The sequence below is a fragment of the Carcharodon carcharias genome, chromosome 9, assembly GCF_017639515.1.
Source record: "Carcharodon carcharias isolate sCarCar2 chromosome 9, sCarCar2.pri, whole genome shotgun sequence".
NCBI lineage: Eukaryota > Metazoa > Chordata > Chondrichthyes > Lamniformes > Lamnidae > Carcharodon > Carcharodon carcharias.
In genome coordinates this window covers 126647529-126672716 of record NC_054475.1, presented here as the reverse complement: position 1 = coordinate 126672716, position 25188 = coordinate 126647529, and the positions used below count along the sequence as shown (strand labels likewise).

General features: G+C 42.3%; 1 protein-coding gene across 1 annotated transcript in view; it reads right to left on the bottom strand.

Moving 5' to 3' along the window:
• Nucleotides 1-25188, bottom strand: part of si:ch211-26b3.4 (connector enhancer of kinase suppressor of ras 2) — a 748930-nt gene that overhangs the window by 345803 nt on the left and 377939 nt on the right. Inside the window, exons 8-9 of the mRNA XM_041195459.1 lie at nt 23531-23599; nt 4613-4759 (exon numbers count right to left, since the gene is read on the bottom strand). Coding sequence (XP_041051393.1) covers nt 4613-4759; nt 23531-23599 — 216 coding nt within the window. The remainder of the gene's footprint in view (nt 1-4612; nt 4760-23530; nt 23600-25188) is intronic.

The window sequence follows — 25188 nt, the reverse complement described above, 5'->3', positions numbered from 1 at the left end:
TGTTCGAACACTGCACTGGACGTCTTGGTGAAGGAGATGGAAAGGAGGAGAGATGTTCTGTAGCCGCAGAAGGAAAGGTGGCCCTCTAGGCCCATGGTCAAAGATCAGTGGGAATAGATAGCCGTGGAGGTCAATGCCAGGAGTCACAACCTGAAGAGGGCTGCAGTCCCGCAAGAAATTCAATGACATCACAAGAATAGTCAAGATCAGCAAATGTATCTTCAAATAACAAATTCTATCAACTACACCATGAACATCACACACTGCTCAAATCACAGAACTCCATCACTCACTTACCAACAATCTTGATCATTCAGGCCTCTTACTTGACATTCATATGCTCCACCTCACCCTCACATACTTAACACTGCTACAAGTCTCACATGCACATCTCACAGGCTGCACACTCTGCCAGCTGTTCAGTCATGACATACACATCAGCCAAACCGATTGTGTCACACTCACTGCCATTCTTTCCTCTCTCACAAGGTGGTGCCACAACTGGAGGCACGAGAAGCTAACCAGAGGGCAACAGCCGTACCTCCATGTCAGAACCCCCATGGAGGAGATGCTGCTGGTCGTTATTGGGGCACCTAGTGCTGAAGATATGGATAGTGGCGGAGCTGAAACCATTGAAGGTGATGGTATCGTCATACCTAATCCTCCTTCTCACATCCTCCTGCATCCCATTCCATAATCTCTTCTGATTTATATGCTGCAGATAATATAAGCATGTACATCTTACATTACCCCCCTCCCTTCACCACAACCTTCCCCTGTGTCTTTATCCTGTCAGACAGCCAAGAAGTGCAACCTGGCCAGGCAGTGGAGGAACAGCAGGAGAATGATGATGAAGACAGCACATTCACTTGATTTCACAGTCGCAACTTCCAGTTCAGAGATTGATTCTGTGCATGTTAGAGGATAGACCAGTGGTGCAATTTGCACCTGGTGGAATACCAGACAAGAGTAGGCCGCATCCAGCTCACTGGAGGCCGAGGTCACCCACCCATTTCTGCTGTAGTGGACTCAGATGAGGACCTCAATTGGGCAGCCCGTGGAAGAATGTCAATGGGTATCCATCAGGAAGCTTGCCAGAAAGCCTGCGGTCAATGTCCAGGTGGAGTCAAGGAAAAGTTCAGAGCCAATTTGGGACAGTGTTTTGTGCGGAGCTTGGAAACCAACCTTTCCTGCCTGGAATTAGCAAACTCCATTCTCATGCTTGTGGATCCAACCAGGTTGCAGCATCTGAAGGCTGAAGTTAGACGTTCCATTGCAGCACTACCAGCAATCACCCAGTGTTCTGCAGTTAAGGATCAGACTGAAATCATGCCAGCTCAGCTTGCTGCCATGCAAGCTCAGCCTACAGCTATCATAGCCATGGATTACACAATGCAAAGGGGCCTGCAAGATGCTCCCACGTGTGTGTAGGTTCACGCTGGAGTCATGAGCCAAGTCTTCAGTGAATAACCCTTGTCACCCTTTGGTTTGCCATGGTGCTCAAATGCAACTGACATAAAGAACTGCGCAGAATGAAAGCTGTATCAGCGCTACCAGGATACCAGGCATTAATCTGCCTCTGGTCACACACCTGCTGGACGTTGAGGGAGTGGAATCCTTTTTGGTTCTAATATAGGGCAGAGTTGACATGCGATGCCTACAAAGTGATATGCATGCAGTCAGTGACACTCTCCCTTATAAGAAAGCCTGAAGCAGTCCATTTCCAAATGCAGCAAACCTGGACAATATCCAGGCTTGGCCTGACAAGTGGCAAGTAACATTCGCACCACACAAGTGCCAGGCGATGACCATCTCCAACAAGAGAGAATCTAACCATCGCCCTTGACATTCAATGGCATTAGCATCACTGAATCTCCCATTATCAACATCCTGGGGGTTACCATTGACCAGAAACTGAACTGGACTAGTCATACAAATACTGTGCCTACAAGAGCAGGTCGGAGGCTAAGAATCTCACAGTGCGTAACTCACCCCCTGACTCCCCAAAGCCTGTCCACCATCTACAAGGCACAAGTCAGGAATGCGATGGAATACTCCGCACTTGCCTGGATGAGTGCAGCTCCAACAATATTCAAGAAGCATGACACCATCCAGGACAAAGCAGCCCACTTGATTAGCACCCCTTCCACAAACATTCACTCCCTCTACCACCGACGAACAGTGGCAGCAGTGTGTACCATCTAAAAGATGCAGTGCAGGAACTCGCCAAGGCTCCTCAGACGGCACCTTCCAACTCACGACCACTACTATCTAGAAGGACAAGGGCAGCAGATACATGGGAACACCACCACCTGGAAGTTCCCCTCCAAGCCACTCACCATCCTGACTTGGAAACATAATCGCTGTTCCTTTATTGTCGCTCGGTCAAAATCCTGGAATTCCCTCCCTAACAGCATTGTGTGTGTACCTACATCACAGGGACTGCAGCAGTTCAAGAAGACTGTTCACCACCACCTTCTCAAGGGAAATTAGGAATGGGCAATAAAGGCTGGCCTAGGCAGCCTCGCCTACATCCCATAAATGAATTTCAAAAATCCGAGTGAAGCCACATGCCTGTCCCTGGCAAGAGAGGTTGAAATATAGTTCGCTCTTTTTGAAAATGGAGCACTGGGCAGCAAACTGTGAGATAGTGCTTCTGTTCATTCTCCAACTCATGCTGTATTCCAAAGGGAATGTCTACTCAGTGCACCCATGTATGGGTACAATTGGTTTGTGCAGCAGTCTTGTAGTCGGCAATATATCTTTAAGTACATGCCACACCACTCCCTGTAGACATTGGAAACTTAGAACAATTATAGAAAGCACCAAACAGTTGTAGAATTATAGCAACAGCTAGAAGAAATGAACCAGCGATTAACTGCAACAACTTGTATTTATTTTACACCTTTAACGTAATAAAACATTCCAAAATGCTCCACAGGAGCATTATTAAGCAAAAATTTGACTCTAAGCCACATAGGGAGATATTACAACAGATGACCAAAAGCTTGGTCCAGGGGGAGGTTTTAATGAGTGTCTTAAAAGAGGAAAGAGAGGAAGAGAGACGGAGAGATATAGAGAGGGAATTCAGAGTTTAAGGCGGAGGCAGCTGAGGGCACAACCACCAGTGGTGGAGTGATTAAAATCAAGGATGCTCAAGAGGATAGAATTAGAGGAATGCAGGGATTTTGGGAGGGTTGTGGGGATTACAGAAATAGAGAACGGTGAGGCTATGAAGGGATTTGAAAACAATGATAAAAGTCAAGGTATTGCTTAAGTGGGATCCCTTGTAGGTCAGTAAGCATAGGAAGGATGCCCAAAAGAAAGGTTGCTAGCAAGCCCAATTTCCTGCCCACTAAGCTTTCAACTCAAGTGAAACAACAGTTCTTAAATAAAACAGAAAGTGCTGGAACTATTCAGCAGTCTGTGGAGGGAGAAACAAAATTCAATCATTAATGTTCCTCTTTTTTATTCTTTCATGGAATGTGGGCATTGCTGGCTAGGCCAGCATTTATAGCCCATTCCTAACTGCCCTTGAGTTGGTGGTGATGAGCCACTTTATTGAACCGCTGCATCCATGTAGGTACACCCACAATGCTGTTGTCTTCTGCACTATGATATCCTTGTAATTTAATATCTCCTGTCCTCTGCCCTATCCCAGACCTCCCCTTTTGTTCTTCCTCCCTCTCCCCACTTTCAATGGCATAAAACTCATCACATTTCTGCCCTCCTTCAGTTCTGAAGATGAGTCATATTTGACTTAAAACTTTAACTCTATTTCTCTCTCCACAGACGCTGCCAGACCTGCTGAGTATTTCTAAAATTTCCTGGAAAAACTCAGCAGGTCTGACAGCATCTGCGGAGAGGAAGACAGTTAATGTTTTGAGTCCGTATGACTCTTCATCAGAACTCTGATGAAGAGTCATATGGACTCGAAACATTAACAGTCTTCCTCTCCGCAGATGCTGTCAGACCTGCTGAGTTTTTCCAGAAAATTTTTGTTTTTTGTTTCAGATTTCCAGCATCCACAGTATTTTGCTTTTATAACGGTCTTCAAATGCTTGCTTCCTGAGGGAAATAAATGAGCTATTAAATTGATTTAGTTACTATACTGTCATTTGAATATGTAGCAACTTGGTACCTAACATAGTTTATCAAGATCAGGGGTAATCTCAAGAAACATTAGGATCTCATAAAAATGTAACAGCATGGCTGCCTGGTACAGCAGAGAAAGGTGGTCAAAAGGGTCAAGACTGCAGTTGCAACCTCATTCAGTAACAAGTATAATTAATAAATAGGAATATAACATTGGATTGATTGCATGATTTATTAAAAGATTGCAAAAAATATTGCTATACATTTGTTCAGCTAGAAAGGAAAGGGTCAATAAGATGACCATTGATCTGCATTTTAAATGAAACTGAAAATCTTGTCTAAAAATAGAATTCATGCAGGCAAGCTTTGTAATTAGTTACCATGGTGCACTTAGCAAGTCATTTATCCATCCGTGTTAAAATTGAACTTCTCAGCATTTTTATCGGACACATTTGTCATGCTGACAGCACCTCAATCTGAGGGCATCTGACTGCAACTTAATGAGGACTCAGTTTACCTGTAGGGCTAAGGGTTTCCATCTTACATTCTTCAGCAGAGCAGGGGCGGAAGTGAGTGTGTTCTGTGGTCGTTTTTTCAAAGTCAATATAACCCCATTGGGATCTTCTCTGAGTGCATTGACGAGGTTCTTCAGCTGCCAACCCACCTAGGATCAGGAACCCAGACAGAGAAAGATAAAAAAAAAAAATTTCCTTTTCTGAAATAAAAATTGAAACCGGGATGGAATCAAATAAAAATGTAAATAAATAGTGACATAGTGAAGGTATCTTACATTGGAGTAATGTAAACATGCAAAGAGGGAAAAGGATCTGTCCCCACCTAACAACGCCAGTTACGTGAAACATGATAATTACAGTTAAGGAAGGCCATTTGGACAATCCTAATTCAAACATCCAAAGAGATCCTGATATGTCCCCATTGTAGCATCTAAATAGTCCTCAGATGATTCTGGGGGTTGTGCTTCTGTTACTCTAACAAGAAGTCTATCCCATACATTGATTATAGGGAAAGCGATGGAAAGAATAACAGTCTGAAGTAACTCAATGCGGTAGAAAGAACTTATAATGTATGAAGAGTAGCAATATAAAAAGTGCAACATACTGAGCAACATGTATTACAAAGTGCATTCAAGTTTTTGTGTGAAGGATCACAAAGGGAGGCCTGGGAGCTGCTTGTTCTCTCTGTCAGGATTGTTAAGTAAAAAATATACACTCCAAAAGGAGAAAAAAAGATGGTTTCAATCACCAAAGCAAATTTTAGAAGGAAAAGAAACATGGACTTCTACTGTTTTCCAATCATTTAATTTTAATAACCTATATGTGAATGTGTACTTTTTCTTTCTAAGATTTGGAAAAAAAATCAGTATCATGACAGTGCAAGAAGAGGCCATTCGGCCCATCAAGTTTGCACTGGCACTCTGAAAGAGCACTCCACCTAATCCAACTCCCCTGCGTCAACCCAGTAACCTTGCACATTCTTTCTTTTCAGGTAGCAATGTAATTCCCTTTTGAATACCTCGATTGAACCTGCCTCCACCATCCTTTCAGGAAGTTTGTTCCAGACTCCAACCACACTCAGGGTGAAAACATTTTTCCACACATTACATTTACTCCTTTTTCCAATTATTTTGAATTTGTGTCCTCTAGTTCTTGATGTTCTCTTGCTATTTACCCTATCCAAAATGAGTTCAGTAAAGTTGAAGTAGTGTTTCCAAAATAAATTGTCGCTGGAAAATTCTATTAAACACCTCTAAATAGAAACATATATATGCTATCATTATATGATCTAACTTTTATGCAGATCCATGAGGTAAACCATTAAGTATTATCTATCTGTGTCATTAAAACTAATGTGTGAACAATTGCACAATTAAAGAACTTAAAGAAATTAAAGAACTTATCAAAACCACTGACACAGAGCGGGGTAAAATGATGTAACGACAGGCGACTAAAACCTTGATAAACTGGCATCATAGAATGTTATAGCACAGAAGGGGGTCAATCAACCCATAATGCTTGTGCCAGCTCTTTGCAAGAGCCGTCCAGTTAGTCCTTCATATACCAGCTTTTTCCCCATAACCCTGTAAACTATTCATGTTTAAGTACATGTCCACTTGCCTGTTGAACATTCCTCTGGAACCTGATTCCGTCTACAGATGGAAACCTTCTGAACTCATCTGAATTCATATGAACTTCCACTTTCATACTATTAGTCTCATATAAAAACCCTTGAGAAAGTTCCATTTTGTTAAATGAGATCTAGGTGGCTTTTTAATGGCGTATTAGGTTCATAATTACTGCTGAACAACCCTTCTGGCCCTGAAAAGCTTACTTTATATTTGTGGAATTTCAAATTCTTCCATTATGATAAAAAGAAATTGAAAGATTTCCTTAAAATATTTTTAGAAGTTTATTATATTTCAGCTTCTTGCTTAATCTCATGTGTTTGTCCTAAGCTTTATTTTACTGCCTGCAAAATAATTAAGAAATGAAGAATATTCAGTGTTTCTTACTTCCTGGCTTGTTGGATGTGAGAATTCTTCAATGTGATAGGCTGCTTAATCATTTTGATGACAATCACTGTTGCTGGATGCAAGGTTTCCCAAAGAGCTGCCACCAGAATCAAAGTAATGTTGCAAAAAGGAAATCCATGCCAAAGGAATTGCTGGATTTTTGTGGGCAACTTTCTTCAAGATCAGTTCGCTTTGCTGCTGACTGTGAAATCTGGGCCATTAATTTTAGTTCTGGTTTGAGGCACTCTTAGAATTTTCTCCCTGTTTTGCTGCTCCAGTGATATCTATTTTGTCTGCTCCACAGCAACTTAATTGCAAACAGTACTGTGTGCAGCATTAGACCAATCTTTTGGATGCTTGATCCTGGGACTTCCACTCTATAATCACAAAGATGGTGATCTCGCTGGGAGTGGTTCCCCAGCCAGGAGAAAGTGGGAAAGCCAATTTTAGGGCTACAAATTTTTAAACTCTACCCCACTTGGTGCGAGCAGAGGGTATCCTGAAGAGGACTGCTCAGTCACAGATGCTGCTGCCCAAGGACATATCTGTCTTAACACAGGTGCCCAATGACCTTCATGCATCTGTTGCCTCTGTGCAGAATCTTCACTAGGGACTCCCAGGTTCAAAGCCCTGTCCCCGTCACCAATCCTCCAACACAGGTTGGCAGGTGGACCTTGGTAGAAGCCTGTGTGTTACTTTGTTTAACATGGGGACCTTGGGTGCCATCATTGTCCACACGATCTTGATGGGTTGGTGGTCAGATTTCAATTACATGTCAAGCCACGATGACCAGGGCCACCTCTGCAGCCTTCTTCTGCCTTTGGAGCCAGTGAGATGCACAGTCTTCCTTCGTCAGTTCTGTCGTTGAGGACTTTTTGGACTGCAGTTTGTCTGGCACCTCCCCTTACCTTGCCACCATGGATGGCCCTACCAGGAACAAGGAGCTGCTGATGGCATTGCTCAAGATATTGTCGGAATGCATAAGCCTCTTCATAATGTCAAAGTGGCAATCCACGTAGAAGGAAAACCTTGTCTAGGCAGGAAAACATATGATCACAAGTATTTGTAGCATCTTTTAATAGAAGAGCCTATAAACATTGGGGGCAAAATGAGATACAGGGTTTCTGGGCAGGGGCAGGGGATTGGGTTTGTTTTGGATTGCTGCAGCACAGGCACAATTAATTGAATAGTCTCCTTCTATGCAGAAGACTGCTAATGGCTGAAGTTAGGTTTAAAGTGAAAATCCTTTTATTTGATATCCATTTGATCCCATCCTTCCAGAACACCAACCCTACCATCTTTCCATTACACCATCTAGTTGATTTGATCTGACTTAAGCATTCCTTGCTGGACAAGGAATAGGATGTTATCTGTTCTCTGTGCTGGTAAACTGATAGTGTGGAACTAATGTAGTAGATACAAACAGCTGGAGAAGTGACTGATTCCTTTAAGGGATAAGAAAGTTGTAAAATTCTGTTTGAATTAAACTTCAGTAGTACTCCTGCACAAATATGCAATCCCTAAGCCTAAGTTTAGATTTAGGCAAGTGAGGTATCTCCAAACTGGAGGAGAGCCTATGTACTCCATGTCAGGCAAATGGAAATTCTTACCTGTGCAAATTTGTCAGAGGCTTGACTTAAAAATACAATCATTTTCTGCATGCATGTGTCAAACAGAGTCAAAATATTTCTTTTTGAGGGCACCTAAGATTTTCTCGGGGACTACTTTTTTGGTTTTCAGGGGCTCCTTTTTCCTTCCCACCAACTCCTTTAGTAGGTGATGCAGTCACTAGTAACATCACCTTTTGTACTTGTCTTGTTTTTTAGGGTTTCCTTCTTTAGATAAATGGTTAGTACAAATACCAAAGATGTGTGTATGTATACATAATATATATGAGTCTCTTAGTTTGGAATCTATAAATAAGATGTTTTGTTAATTTATTATAAATAAATCTCCCTCACTCTATTTCCAAAATGAAAATTCTAATGACTTGGTACAAGATAACTTATTGGGAATGTATCTAATATCTGCAACTCCTTTTAAAAATTAATTGCAAGCAATTAGCACTCTTCTGCCAATTTCAAGTTTCTTTCCCCTCAATTGTTCTGCTGAACATGAGTGTTGTCAAAAACATCAGAATACTGACTTTCAAAATATGCAACAAGGGGAATGCACACAAATTAATTCTGCAGCACCAAATTAACCATTAGATAAAGAATGGTTTAATTCATATATGTGAATTCACACTTCAGTGATTTTTTCCAAGCTAATGCACCTCCTCATATGATCATCTGTGTTTTAATGAGATAAACATAGACTGAAACCCCTTGGCACAAAAGCACCCTAGTTATATTGAAATCACATACCACTTCATGGAGGTGGTTAACACACTAATTGTACCCACCCCTCAATGCTATACTTATTACAATGAACATTGAAAGTCTGCACAAATATAGAACCATCGAGGTATGCTGGCTGTCTGAAACATTAAAGAATTTCCCAAGCCTGACATGTGGGTCTGTGTTGTGGGGAATTCCAGTTCTAGGTTTTGTTGGGTCTGGATTTTGAGGGTCCAGGTACAGGTTTAGGTTTTGGGTTGTCGAATATTGTGGGTCTGGAACTGGGTCCGGAATTACAGAAACTGAGTCCCAGTTTCAATGGGTCCAGTTCAGTGTCCGCGTCTTGACTGCTTTCAATTTGTGGTGGTCCGGCTTTTGGGGAGTCTGGGTACAGGTTTGGGGGGCGGTGGGGTGTAGTCCAGCTTTTTGGGACTGGCTTTTGGGTGACCTGTGCCTGGTTTTGGCAGTTTATGTTTGTGTTTTGGAAGTTCAGGATCTTTTGGTTTTGGGTCCAGGTTTTGGGGGCTTTGGGTCCTCATTTTGGGACTTCTGTGTTTTGGGTGGTCAATGTCTGTGTTTTGGGGACTCCAGGTCTTGGTTTTGTTGCATCCAGTTCTGGGGTTTTTGTGCTTCGACTCCAGGTTTTGGGGGTTCTGGGTACTGAGTGGTCCAGGTAAGGCTGTGAGGAATCTGGGTCCATATTTTGTGAACTTGGAATCTAGATTTTGTGGGGTTTGGGTTCCGATTTTAGCATGGGCTGTGTCTGTGTTTTAGAGATGTCTGAGTTTTAGTTGTCCCAAAATGGGACTTAGGAGATCGGCGTCCGGATTCTGGGTGTCCAAGTAAAGGTTTTGGGATCTGAATTTGAGGGTCCAGGTCCAGGTTTTAGTAGGCAAAACCCATTTCTTACCTCCCTTCAAAATGATCTCCTCTCAAAGTGATTGGTAGTGGCAACAGCAGGGCCAGCAGCTCCTTCAATCACAGGTTCACTTCCTTCACCCTTCCTACTTCTCTAATCATAAGTTCTGTCTCTTGAGGAGTAGCAAAAGCGCGAGAGAGGGAACTTGTGATTGGAGGAGCAGCTCCTCAAAGATTCTGACTCTCTCAAATATGGGGCGACTTTTCTCTCAATTGTCATCCCCGTCATTGATTTTTCATGGCTTTTTGAGGGTAAATTTGCTGACTGCCACTGTGTTCTGAACCCTGGTGTTAAACACCCAGCTACCCAAAAAGCAAAGGTTAAAATATCCATAAAAGGACAGAGTGGGACTGATTGAAAAGCTCAAATAAATAGTCAGCTCAGGTACAATGTGCTGACTGGTCTCCTTTTGTACTGGATGATTCTGTCATTTTAGGACTTGCTATGGAGCCTGGACAGCTGGACAATCAACAGCAAGGCCCCTAAGTACCTTAATCCCATCTGGCTTCGGGATCAGATTACTTAGTCTGCTAATGAAAAACGGTAAATTTAAATTTAAAAGTAATAAATCACAGAATTGTTATAGTGTAGAAGGAGGCCATTCGGCCCAGTGTGTCTGCACCGGCTCTGAGCATTTTAATTTAGTGCCAATCTCCTGTCTTTTCCCCGTAACCTTGCACATTGGGCAGAATTTTACGGCCCTGTTTATAAATCCAATTGACGACAGTGGGAATGTAAAATCCCGCTGTCGTAAAATTCTGCCCATTGTTTCTACTTAAATGTCCATTCATCCAATGCCCTCTTGAATGCCTCAATTGAACCTGCCTCTACCACACTTCCAGGCAGTGCATTACAAAGCCTAACGACTCACTGTGTGAATAAGTTTTTTCTCCCCTCATATTTGTTTCTTTTGCAAAACACTTTAAAACTGTGCCCACTGGTTCTCGATCCATTTACGAGTGGGAACAGTTTCTCCCTATCTACTTTGTCCAGACCCCTCATGATTTTGAAAACTTCTACCAAGTCTCCTCTTAGCCTGCTCCTCTCCAAGGAAAACAGTCCCAGCTTCTCCAATCTTTCCTCATAACTGAAGTGTCTCATCCCTGGAACCATTCTTATAAACTTCTTCTGCATTCTTTCCAATGCATTCACATCCTTCCTGCAGTGTGGCACCCAGAGCTGTACACAATATTTTAGCTGATTAGGGACCAAAAAGGGAATTTACACATAGAGGCAAGAGGCATGGTTGAGGTGTTAAATAAAAGAGATGAAGTGCACATTGGACAGCTGGGTTTGATCAGATTTCTCAGACAGTTTGATTCAATGCCAATTGAACTGCATCTGCTTAAAAGCATTTTCTTGCACCAAAAATTCTTCAGTTCTTATTGCTGACATAAAGGGAAGGTGCAGACGACGTATGAGAAAACTATTGACCTGTTTGGGTTTATTAGTTTTTCTCCTGGTCCTTTTATTCATACAAAGAATTACAATTCCTTTTATAATTTAAGTCAATAGCAAGTTTGCTAAAATACGGAAACATAAATTGCTGAGTGTCCAACCCGTGACATAATATTCAATTAAAAAGCCTACAGTTGAAATTTAATGGTAGTCTAATCAATAATTTGAAATCATACCCTGGCTATGGCAGATTCATATTGAAATGGAAAAACCAGAGAATTCATTTCAGACCCCATTCCAGCATTTAATGGTCTGTCACTAATCACTGCCATAAGACCATAAGACGTAGGAACAGAAGTAGGCCACTCGGTCCATTGAGTCTGCTCTGCCATTCAATGAGATCATGGCTGATCCGATAATCCTCAACTCCACTTTCCTGCCTTTTCCCCATAACCATTGATTCCCCTACTGATTAAAAATCTGTCTACCTCCTCCGTGAATATACTTAACAAGCCAGCTTTTACAGCCCTCTGAGGTAAAGGATTCCACAGATTAACTACCCTCTGAGAGAAGAAATTCCTCATCTCTGTTTTAAATGGGTGACCCCTTATTCTGAGATTATGCCCTCTGGTCCGAGACTTTCACACAAGGGGAAGCAGCCTCTCAGCATCTACACTGTCAAGTCCCCCTAAGAATCTTATATGTTTTAATAAGGTTGCCTCTCATTCTTCTAATCTCCAATGAGTACAGGCCCAGCTTCTCAACTTCTCCTCATAAGAAAATCCCTCCATACCTGGGATCAAACTAGTGAACCTTCTCTGGACTGCCTCCAATGCCAGTGTATCTTTCCTTAGATAAGGGGACCAAAACTGTTCACATCATTCTAGGTGTGGTCTAACTAGTGCCTTGTATAGTTTTAGCAAGATTTCCCCATTTTTATACTCCATTCCCTTTGAAATAAAGGCCAACATTCCATTTACCTTCCCTATTACCTGTTGAACTTGTATGTTAGCTTTTTGGGATTCATGCACAAAGACTCCCATATCTCTCTGTGTTGCAGCCTTCTGCAATCTTTCTCCATTTAAACAATATTCAGCTCCTCTATTCTTCCTGACAAAGTGCATAACCTCACATTTTCCCACATTATATTCCATCTGCCACTTTTTTGCCCACTCACTTAACCTGTCTATATCCCTCTGTAGACTCCTTGTGTTATCCTCACCACTTGCCTTCCCACATATTTTTGTATCAACCACATATTTGGTGATAGTACATTCACTTCCCTCATCTAAGTCATTTATATTGTAAGTAATTGAGGCCCCAGCACTGATCCCTGTGGCACTCCACTAGTTAAAGGTTACCATCCTGAAAATGCCCCCATATCCCAAGTCTTTGTCTTCTATTAGTTGCCAATCCTCTATCCATGCTAATATAATACCCCCAACACCATGGGCTCTTACCTTATTAAGTAGCCTTACATGCAGACCTTATCGAATGCCTTTTGGGAATCCAAATATATTACATCTACTGGTTCCCCTTTATCTATCCTGATAGTTACCTCCTTGAAGAATTCTAATAAATTTGTCAGGCATGATTCCATTAATATGCAGCTTGGAAGGGAAAAAATAATCCCTCGTCCAAAGAGTCAGGTAACTCAATGAATTATCCATTTCTAATAAGTTAGTCAAAATAGTGAGTGTTAGGAAGGTAAGCAACTGGAGGAAGGTCCCACCTATTTGGGCACTCTGTGGCCCAGAGGGGCACTGGAGTGGCAATGGCTGCCCCCAATGCCCTCACCAACACCAGCCCATCCTCTTTGTTGGGGCCTGCCTGACTGGCCCTGGTGTCCCAGACCCCACTTATGTGATTTTTGGGGGGCAGAATGCTTCCATGGCATCCTCTTCTTCCAGCTGCAGTCCCAGCAGTGGCTACTGCTCTCAGTGGCGCAGCAGAGACTACTGATCTGCTGGCCTTCTGACTGATTGGGAATTCCACTGATCCTTTAAAGGGAAGGCAGCCCTGATGGCAGCTAATAAGCTGCCCTGATCCCCAAAAATGCAGTTGGGGGCAAAAGAAGTGGGGTCATCCCTGACGATCAGACCTATCATCAGGAACCCCACCACAACAAAATTCAACCCACCGGAGGGCAGTAGGGCCTGGGATTCTGGGAAAATAAATGTCCTTCCCCATTCAGGTACGCTGCAGTCAAGTGTAGCAACTAATCACCCACCCCAACTCAAGTCAGCTAACTCAGGAGAGTCCGGGAACTAAAATTGGGAACCACTTGTTCCATGGCTCAGTACAACTCTTTGGCACACCCCAAAGAGGCTTTCTGTGGTCATTTTCAGCAATAAACTATATTTTAGCACACAACTGTCAAAGTCATTGATCTAAATGGAAAATACAATTATGGATTGTTAGGGAATCCCACTGGTCTTTGATGCACGTCAGAAATTCAGGCATCTGATGTTCACTGAATCACCAATCTGAAAATTGCATGGAGTGTCCAGCCAGGCTGTCTATACTGGCTCCCGGGAGACAAAGCTTCCTGAGTCAGACAAATACTCTGAAAATACCAACTCTGGGGCGTATGTTGCCTAAAGTAAGTGATGTCTGATGGACAGGCATCAGTGATGAAAGCTAGGAATAAGAAAAACTATTTAGGACATGATATTGTGCTTTATATTAGTGCTCGATGCCTCCCCCGTTAAAAAGTACAATTTCATTCATCCAGCTCTTTTATTCTGGGAAAATACTACCCCACTTAATCTCTGCGTTGGGTTTCTCAACACATTAAAATGTCATTCATTAATAGCTGTGTAATCCACACAGCAACTAAGGATTCACATACCAGTTTACAGTATTAATAAGAGGAAGATGTAGCCATGGCAATGGAGTTCACCACTCAGAAAGAATCACTGATTTGTGACTTGTCAATTCACTGCAGGCTTGTGGAATCCTCCATGCATAAAATTACAGAGCAGTCTCTTTTTACTACATCAAGACTGTCACAGATTCTTTCACCCAGACAACAGAATGCAAATGTATTTAAGATGTGTTCCTGTTCATTGTCTTTCATTATTGTTCTCCCCAAAGCAAATTTAATGCATAAGATAAAAATAGTAATTGTTGGCAGGAGAGAAGGCAGGTTAATATTTGTTTTAGCACAGACTCTGCATTAGCAAAGCTTTGCACTCTGAAAGTTAACAGTCTTTTCTCTTTATAGATGCTGTGTACCTCTGGCTTTGTCTAACATAGTCTGCTTTCATTTCAAATTTTCAGAATTTGCAATTTCATTTTAGATCTCCCATGGCTTCCTCACGGTTATTTGGGGATTTATTGAATTATAACAATAGGGATCTTTACATCACGTGAGAGATAGCTGATGTACAGCGACTGAACAATTTAAATTCCATTTTTATTGAATGGTATTCTGGGATTTTTTCCTATTGCTTTGGTGATTGCATTCTATGAAATTATTTGTGAAAACTGTAAATGAGCGGTATTTATTTTATATATAATTCTGTACTTATGTGTTTATTTTAGTCCCTTACTGGTTATAAAACCAGGAATACTTAACAGGATCATTTTTTTTACTTACTCGTTCATGGGATGCGGGTGTTGTTGACTGGACCAGCATTTATTGCCTGTCCCTGATTGCCCTTGAGAAGGTGGTGGCGAGCCATCTTCTTGAACTGCTGCAATCCATGTGGTATAGGTACACCCATAGTGCTGTTAGGAAGGGAGTTTCTGGATTTTGACCCAGTCACAGTGAAGGAACGGCAATATATTTCTAAGTCAGGATGGTGTGTGGCTTGGAGAGCAACTTGAAGGTGGTGGTGTTCCCAATATCTGCTGCCCTTGTCCTTCTAGGTGATAGCGGTCGTGCGTTTGGAAGATGCTTTTGAAGGAATCTGTCAGACCATATTAATATGTCATACCACTTGGGGTTAAATATCTGGGTGTAGGGTTTCTGCGGGCGTCTCCTAATCTCCATGCCATAACTTTGGCAGAAAGTTGGGAGAATGGCAAAACGGGGTATTGGGAGAAACTGTGTGGAAAAGATACCCCTTGATATTTCGCAATACTGGATGGTAACAGTGCACAAAGTTCCCTTGTCCAGCACAGCACTGGGGGTTGATCTTGAGATTAACTACAGAAGTGGAACTTGAGTTTTGGCAGGGAACTTGAGGTTTGAATGGTTGCTTGCCAAAACTGACAAATTCCTTGTAACTGTTATCAGTGATGGCAGGGGTATGTGATGGCAGGAGTGGTAGGAGCTAAAGTACTAAGGAGAGGAATAGGGATACGCTCCAGTTCTGGCAGCACTGTTTTGTAACTAAGAGATCCATCCAAGGTTAAATTTGGTGTTTGTACCTTATTCTTGGAAATGTATCTCTTTTTTGTCTTTTTCAATCTGTCTCTCAATGTCATTCCCTCACCACCCCACCCCCCACCCCCCCACTTTGAGCTGACTCATATGGGGTGATATGGTTTCCGCCACCCCTGCTAAAAAGTTGTGGGGAGCCTTCAGGCAAAGAACAGCTGCACTGTAGCCATTTAACAGCCAATTGGCAGGTTATAGGCTGGAGGCAGGATTTCTGCCCCTTGAGGACTGGAAGTCCTGTCTCAGAGAGTTGCCAGCCAATCAGATGTTGGCAGTTCTCCAATACTGGCAGCGTCATCAGGAGCAATGGTGCCAGTACTACACTGGTTGAAAAAGGTGCAATGTGTGGACATACTCCTTCTGTCTGTCAAAGACAGGACCCTGTGTGTGAATATATGTAGCTTCTAGCATGCATAATTGAGCCGCACTGCGAGCTCAGCTGATAATCTTAAATTGTTTTTCGGTGCAATTCTCAGCACAATCAGCAGGTGTTGTCCAATCACAGAATCACATCCAATCACAGCATGTCTCTTTTTTCGCAATTTTCAATATTAGAGTAGGAGAGGATTTTGAGTTTATATATTCCAAATTTAAAAGACACTATTAATATGTAAAAGACAACAAAAATAGCCAGAATCATAGAACATTCAAACAACCTTAAGTAGTCAAGGACTATAGCTAATCAGTATAGATTTAAGACTTTTTAAAGTGCTTTTTAAAAGATTTTGCCTATCTCTACTTGCCTAGAGAATGTGGTGAACTTTTAACTGAGCGGGTTGCCAGGTTGGTACAAAGGATGTTAAGAATGAGCTACTTAGTGTGGAGAAAGATCACGTGTAGATCAGGTTCAGGAGAATGACAGAATTTCTTCCCTGAAGAATATAAGTTGGGTTTTTAAAATAACCTTGCAAATTTATGGTTGAGATGTTGATACCCTGGCATGCGAGTACCACCAGGCTCGGCAGCTTAAGATACACATTAATAAGCAAAGGATTTTAGATTTAAACAATCAATTGCAAACAAAGCAGAAAGACCCATGCTTTTGAGACAATGTTGCATTTCATTCACCATTAGGGGCGAAGCTGATGTGGAAAAGCTGCAGTGATGCAGATAGTCTGCCACTTTAAATTTACAGATGTGCTTCTACAAATTTTAATCAAAACTCGAATCTAGTGGTGGAAGACAAATGCCCAGTATAGCTACTTAAAGGGAAAGCTTTTAGAAGTCAAGAGCAGGAGAAGTCACAGCCTTTTAATTTGGAAAATTTGAGAAGTGTAAAGAACGTTTAGAGAAGTGTGAAGAAGGTGGAAGTGCGGAAGTTTACAATTTAGACTGGTATGTAATTCACAGTTAGTTTCACACAAACACGAGGATAAGATATAGTGTGACTCCATGATCTGAACTCACAGTGGGGAACTACTCCTGCAGGAATGCATTATTGGAAATCACTTGCAATACCTCTGCTATTTCCCTAGGTGCAATCCCTACAAGTGGAATTTCCCACTGGAAATGCATGATGATGGGATCACCCCACTGGTCTAGCAGGACAAGTACATGCAAGGTGCTAGGTAGAAATCAAGAAAGGTCTGCCAATAATCCGAATATTGCAAACTAATCATCCTTGTAGAGGAATTGGTGCCAGCAAAGGATACTGAACTGTTTACTTGATCAAATGGTTCTGTGTATTTATACTAATATTATAGACTTAAACAAGCAGTCCATAAAATGCCACTTGTTACATTGATACGTAAACCTTGCCAAGCATATATTGCAATCCTCAAAACTAGTCAGATACTGCTGTGATGCTTTACTGAGGTGAAATGAGCACAACTTTTGCAGTCTGTGTGCTTAAATCCCATGTTACGCAATGAAAGCAGGCATCAGGATAAATATGCTCATTATGTACTTTTAGTTGCCACAGTAGACTGGGTGTTTCTTTGCCAGAATGTACAAAACCAAAAATTATCTGTTGTTCCATTCCAACTTAAAACATTTTTTTCCATCAATATTTCAAAATGATGACCTCTGCCCTATTTCTGCACTATTATTTAGAATAATTTGCTAGGTTTATGCTTAAAAACTATCCATCCCTAGTTTCAAGGTACTTCCTCTCAGCTTAGTTTAGTATAGTTAGAACTGGGCACATAAACCATGCACTAGTTGGCCTACTGATGTCAGAAGGCATATCCTGCACTTGAAGGGGAGATAAATTCAAAACTAATCTATGGAAACAATATTTCAGTGAGAGACTGATTGATTCACGGAACAAGTTCCCTTAGGAGACTCTGGAAGCCATCAGTTTTGATTCATTTCGATGGAAATTGGATAGATTTCTTTCAGAAAATAATAATATGAGACATGTGACCAGGTTTTCAAGGTCCCAATCAGGACCAAATGAAAGTGTGACTAAAAAAAAATGTCCGCCAGACGGGGCACCAAGAGATTCTGCCTCTAATCCTGCCCTCGACCATTTCCACAAGTGTGGGGAAGGTCCCGGAACCCACCCAATCCTATTAAGGAGGCAAGTGACAGTGTTGTGGGATCATTGAAAGCCCGCCCCAGGTAAGTTTGTTAATTTTCATGGAAGTGGCTGGACTTTAGCAGATGGCGGGTTTTGGAGGTGTGAAGCATAGACTGGAGGCAGGATTTGTTTAAAAGGTAAGTAAAATGGGTTTGCCTCCTTCACAGTTAATAATTAAATGCTGAAATTTGACTTGTATCTGTGTTCAGTAAGATGAGTTATGACATTGCTTTGTTTAGAAGATATAACTATTGCATAATATGATTGAATTTTACATTCAGTTTGGGGGAGAGAGGAGTGAGTCTGAGATTAAGTTTTTAAACTTAAATAAGGGCATTTATGGGGGCTTGAAAGCTGAGCTATCTAAAGTGAATTTGCAAATTAGGTTAAGGGATAAGTCAATAGAGATGCAATGGCAAATATTTAAGGGGATATTTCAGAATGCACAGAACAGATATATTCTGACAAGTACGAAAAGATCCAAGGGACGGACACACCATCCATGGTTAACTAGGAAGGTTAAATATAGTATCAAACTTAAAGAGAAAGCATACAAATGTGCAAAGACAGATGGCAGGTCCGAAGATTGGACAGAATATAAGCAACAGCAAAGAATGACTGAAAGACTAATAATGAGGGAAAAATTAGAGTGTGAGAGACAGCTAGCCAGGAATATAAAAACAGATAGTGAGAGTTTTTATAAACACTTAAAAAAGAAACGAGTTAACAAAGTGAGCGTTGGTCCTATACAAAATGAGTCTGGAGAACTGGAAAACAAGGAGATGGCAAATGAATTGAACAGGTATTTTGCATAATTTTTCACTATAAAGGATAAAAGTAACATCCCAGAAGCAGCTATAAACCAAGAAATCGAAGTGGGGAAGGAAGGCAGGAAAATTATAGTCATCAGAGAAGTGGTACTGAGTAAATTGTTGGAGCTGCAGGCTGACGAGAGGCTGGGTCCTGATGGACTTCATCCTACAGTCTTCAAAGAAGTGTTTAGTGAGATAGTTGATGCATTGGTTTTAATTTTCCAAAACTCCTTAGGTTCAGAGAAGGTTCCATTAGATTGGAAGATAGCAAATGTAACTCCTTTATTCAAAAAGGGAGGGAGACAGAAAGCAGAAAACTACAGGCCAGTTAGCTTAACATCTGTCATAGGGAAAATGTTAGAAGCTCTTATTAAAGAAGTTATGACGGGCACTTGGATGAACTCAAGGTCATCAGGCAGAGTCAACATGGTTTTGTAAAAAGGAAATCGTGTTTAACCAAGTTATTGGAGTTCTTTGAGGAAGTAACACGTGCTTTGGATAAAAGGAAACTGGTGGATGTACTGTACTTAGATTTCCAGAAGGCATTTCATAAAGTGCCACATCAATGGTTATTGTGGAAAATTAAAATTCATGGTTTAGGGGGTAACATATTGCATAGAAGAGTGGCTGGCTGACAGGAGGTAGACAGTAGGCATAAATGGGTCTTTTTTCAGGTTGGCAAAATGTAACGAGTGGTTAGCCACAGTGATCAGTGTTGGGACCTCAATTGTTTAACATTTATATAAATGACTTGGATGGAGGGATTGCAGGGATGGTTGCCAAATTCGCTGATGACACAAAGATAGGTAAGAAAGTAAGTTGTGAAGAGGACATAAGGAGGCTACAAAAAGTTACAGATAGGTTAAGTGAGTGAGCAAAGATCTGGCAAATGGAGTACAATGTAGGAAAATGTGAAATTGTCCATTTTGGCAGGAAGGATAAAAGACATGTATATTATCTAATCTGAAGGGAAACTTATTATCTAAATGGTGAGAGATTGCAGAGCTCTGAGGTGCAGAGAGATCTGGGTGTCCTAGTGCATGAATCACAAAAGCTTAGTATGTAAGTACTAAGTACTAGAAAGTTATCATTTATTGTGAGGGGAATTGAATACAGAAGTAAGGAGGTTATGCTTCAGTTGTACAGGGAACAAGTGAGACCACGGAGTACGGTGTATAATATTGGTTAATATTATTTCAGGAAGGATGTAAATGCATTAGAAGAAGTTCAGAGAAGGTTTACCAGACTAATACCTGGAATGGGTGGGTTGTCTTATGTGGTAATGTTGGACAGACTAGGCTTGTATCAGCTGGAGTTTTGAAGAGTAAGAAGCGACTTGATTGAAACATATAAGATCTTGCAGGGTTGTTGTGGAGAGGATGTTTCCTCTTGTGGAAAAATCCAGAACTAGGGGCAGGATTTTCCCGTTGGCGAGGGGGGGGCAGGGCCCACTCGCCGACACGTAAAATGATGCGTGGTGACATCGGGTGGAAGTAACGACATCACCCTGCCCCATTTAAATTTTCAGGTAGGCGGGGGCGCAGCAAAATCAGCTGTGTGCCCAGCAACCTGTCAATGGCCAACTATGGCCATTGACAAAGTCATTAAACTAATTAATGGACCTGCCCGTCCAACCATAAGGTTGGTGGGCAGGTCAGGGGCCCTGGCGGGAATTAGAAAAAGCATGAAACTTCATCCACAGGCAGGATGAGGTGTCGTGTAGATTTTTAAAAATTTAATTAAAGTTTTTAAAAAGAATTATGGACATGTCCCAACTCATGTGACAGTGTTGTATGAGGGGACATGCCAGGGAATTTTTATTTTCTATTTTTAATATTTTTGACAATAGAGGTGATCTCCCTGAGGCAGCACTTAGCCTCAGGGAGATGAGTGTGCTCTTTCGTGCGCATGTGCGAAAGAGCGCACTCTCAGGTTTAGGGAATCCCGCCCGCCTGCACAGGGAACTCACAGCGCTTCCCGCTGGACATCACGCTGAGCGGGCCTTAATTGGCCCGCCCACATTAAATGGCGCCCTGCCCCCAATTGAGGACGCCGATTGGAGGCGCCCACACTTCAACTTCGCCCTCGACAGGGGGAAAATCCTGTCCCAGGGATCACTGTTTAAAATAAGGGGTTGCCCATTTAAAATAGAGGTGAGGTGAAATTTTTTTCACTCAAGAGGGTTTTGAGTCTTTGGAACTCCCTTCCTGAAAAGGTGGTGGAAGCAGAGTCTTTGGCCTGAATTTTGCTCTCGTCGGGTGCGCGCGATCGGCGGGCCCAGGAACGGACATGAAACCGTCCCCCCACCACAACCGCTGATAACATATCACCCTCCTTGCTTACCAAGAATCTCTGCTTTAAAAATATTCAAAGGCCAGAATTTTATATCTCGGGGGCGGGCTATCGCCCAACCTGAACGGGCATAAAATCACGCAAGAAGACATCAAGCAAGCGTCCTGTCGTTATTGCACGATATTTCGCTCGGTGGGCGTGCACATAAGTCAGAAGGCTAACCGCTGACAATTAAGTGGGCAATTAAACTCACTAATGTGAAATGCACCCTGAGAAAGGCTCAGCACTGCCGGTGGGAGTGGGAAAGGGGCAGGCGCCGACTTCACCGCGGGTCCTGGTGAGCGCTTCCACTGAGCTCCCTGAATGCCTTAGAGTGCTGTAGACCTCCAAATAATAAAAGGAAGCACAAGAATTATGCAAAAAATGTCCATGCTGCACAATCATGCACCTGAAAACATACCTCATAAAAAAAACTGTCTGCAGATATTTTGTTTTATTTTAAATCCTAACGGAGATTTCATCCCAACCTTGGACGAGGTTTCATCAAAAATGTAAAACCCGCCTGGCCGATTGGCCCGTCCGCCAACTATAAGGTTGGACGGGCCGCAAAGAAATAGCTTACAATTGGGTCGATAATGAGCTTAATTGCTCGCTTAATTGTCAGCAGGCGGCCTTATGACTTATGGGCATGCCCACCAAGCAAAATATTGCACAAGTGCGCGATGACGTCAGGACGCTTGCCCGACGACATCTTGAGCGATTTTACACCCATTTGGGTTGGGTACGCACCCACCTGCAAGACGTAAAATTCTGGCCTTTGGATATTTTTAAGGCAGAGGTGGATAGATTCTTGGTAAGCAAAGGGGTGATATGTTATCGGCGGTAGCTGGGATGCAGATTTCAAGTTACTATCAGATCAGCCATGATCTTATTAAATGGTGGAGCAGGCTTCAAGGGCTGAAGGGCTTACTCCTGCTCCATGTTCGTATGTAAACAATGCATTTGCCAGATTGTTACTTCTACCAACTGGCAAGCTGTCAAATAAAAGATCAGCATTGTAAATGTGGAAAAGTCTTCAGATGAGTTAAAAAGGTTCATCTAAGAGGTAAAAAGTCGAGTACATTTCACACTATTGAAAGGCAACCTAGTATGATGGCCAAGTATGAATGTTTAATCTTTTCCCATTGCTTTTACATGTTTAGTCTTGAAGTCTGTTGAGTTAGCAGTCATGAAGTATGTTTGTTTACTTAGGAGTTTTATACGCCATTGGTACAATCCAACTGCCCAATAGTTTTACAAGTGCTTGACATTGTTTATACAGCTGCTTTGAAGAGTTTGTTTAGTTACTCAGGGAGTTTTATGGGCTCTTCAGTGGCTTCCAATTTTTACAGTGGAGTTTGTGAGTTCTGCTCATAAAACAGAAAATGGGTGAGGATGTTGAGGTGGATGAGGGAGTGACGATGAGGGTAAGGGGGTTGGTGGTGAGCAGGTAGAGTAAGGGGGGTTTAACATGCTCAGAATACTGTATGTAGATGAGCCACTAATTGCCCTGGAAGCAGCAGGCCGAGGATTTTTGGGAATAGAGGGGGCCTTTGAACTTGCCCGCTTTGGACTCCGTTTGCTTCCAATCCTACCTCCAGGCCAGTTAGGGCCTATACGCCCTGGGAAGATCCTGCCTGCTGGCAGTCTCAAGACAGAGGCAGGAATCATGGTGGTGGGATTATATCCGTCTCCTGATTCCTGCCTCCGACATGAAAATCCGGTATATAGTATATGAATAATTTGGGACAAGAGGTTTGGTAAGTGCAGCATTCTTGGGAGGAAAAAGGTGATTTCCAAAGTTCTCCACCACTGGTGGTTTTCTTTGCAACATTTCTGAATCTGTTGTAGACTAATTGTTGGAGAATGATTGCTATTATAAGTCAACATGTCCATTATTGCTGTATAATGTGTCTATGAAGATGGTAGAAGCAAACCAGATGAACCTTAGTCTTTATACTTCTAGAAATTTGAAGTAACTAGGTCCCTCCTGAGGAACTCTCAAGGCATACCGAGTGAGTGCAAAATTGCAGTGTTTCATATTACATCTTGTACTGTTATGGAAGGGTGCCAACAAAGCTGTAAAAGGAAGAGCAACTTCCTTCCACCTTAAAAAAATTCCCAATTACAATTCAAGGACAAGGAAACTTCAATTACCAATGAACGTGAGGCCCCTTTTTGAAGTTTAAACCACTTACCACAGTTTGATGGTTGACTTGAATCACTTCATCCCCTGCATGAATCTTCTTGCACTGGTCTGCAGGAGACTGTGTGCAGAGAAAGGAATCATATCAGAGACCTGAGAGTATAATTTAGCTGAAAAGACACTGTGGATGCTCTCCTTTTAAGACTTGAGGAATAAAAGTGAGTTCTGAAGAACAAAGAAATAGATTTCAAAATGTTATGAACAGATGAACTTTGACATGCTTAATGAGTGAGGAAAATACCGTTTTAAAGTGTAACTTTATTGTACTATAACATATATAATTAGAAAGCTGCCTTTGAAAAGTAACCTTACAATTGTTCAGACTCCATCACAATATGCCACATAACTTCAGGTTTTGTGACACAATTAGTAAGTTAAAGCCTAAAACGCCAAACATTGCAACAGTTGAAGCAAGATGCACAATACATAATTGAAAAATAAAAAAATATTGAATACATTATTTGCAAAGTTCTGCTTCCAGTGTGGAGGTTTGCATAATGGGATCAGGGATTGTAGAATTGGCCCTGCTGTCTTATACACCTATCATCAACCCACGGCCCCTTTTAGTGTAGTTCTGCATCAGGAATAACCACCCAAAATTACCTCTTTAAGTACCTGTATTGCTAAACATTATTGAAATAAATCTTGTGCTTATGTGAAGCAAGCATCAGTATCTTGACTGAAAATGCTAGAAATATTCAGCAGGTCTGGCAGCATCTGTGGAGAGCGAAACAAGGTTAACATTTCAGATCTTTCTTCAGAACCGAAGACAGGTCCTTTATCTCTGTTTTTTACCTTCATGGATACTGCCAGACCTGCTAAGTGTTTTCAGCATTTTCTGTTTTTATTTCAGATTTCCAGAATCTGCAGTATTTTATTTTGGTACAATGACAGCGTTGGGTACATAATGGGCAGAATTTTCCTGTTGGCGCGCGGGGACGGGCCCCGCACGTCTGTGCGTAAAATGATGCGCGGTGACGTCGGGTGAGCATCCCGACATCACTGCATGCCATTGTGATATTTCATTGGGTGGGCGCGCAATGACCTCTGCTGCGTACCCACCATTAATTAACGGACCACTTAAGGTCCTTGACTCACCAATCGACGCCGATTTTTCAGCGCCCGTGCGATCTTCGGGTTGGCGCACGGGCACAACGGGCAGTCGGGTAGGACATATTTGTATAAACCTCATCCACGGGCGGAATAAGAGGGCTCACTGGGGTTGCGAGTGTGTCCTCTCAAGTGTTGATTTTTCAAAGTTGTTGAAACTTGCCTGTGTGATCTGCAATCCTTCAAGCACATACCAACTGTTTTGTCTGGACTCTTAACCTTCAGGTCAGCACTCTACAGTGAGGAATTTTTTTCAGGCCTGCAGGTTTCAGGAAGCCTTCCCATAGCCTGGGAATGGGAGCTGAATTCTCCACTGGAGGCACCTCCTCTGAGGAGGAAGGGAGGGCTAGAAGGGGAAGGAGGCCAGGAGTGCACATTCAGCCTCCAGGGGAGCCACCTTTGGGAGGAGAGGTATAGGTACAAGGGGCACAGGGCCAAGAGGTAGACCAAGGCAGAAAGGGCCGCAGAAGACGCCACTATCCTGCTGCCAGGGTATAGAGGCGGCAAAGCAGCTACCTCAATATGTCTGAGGTGCAGTGC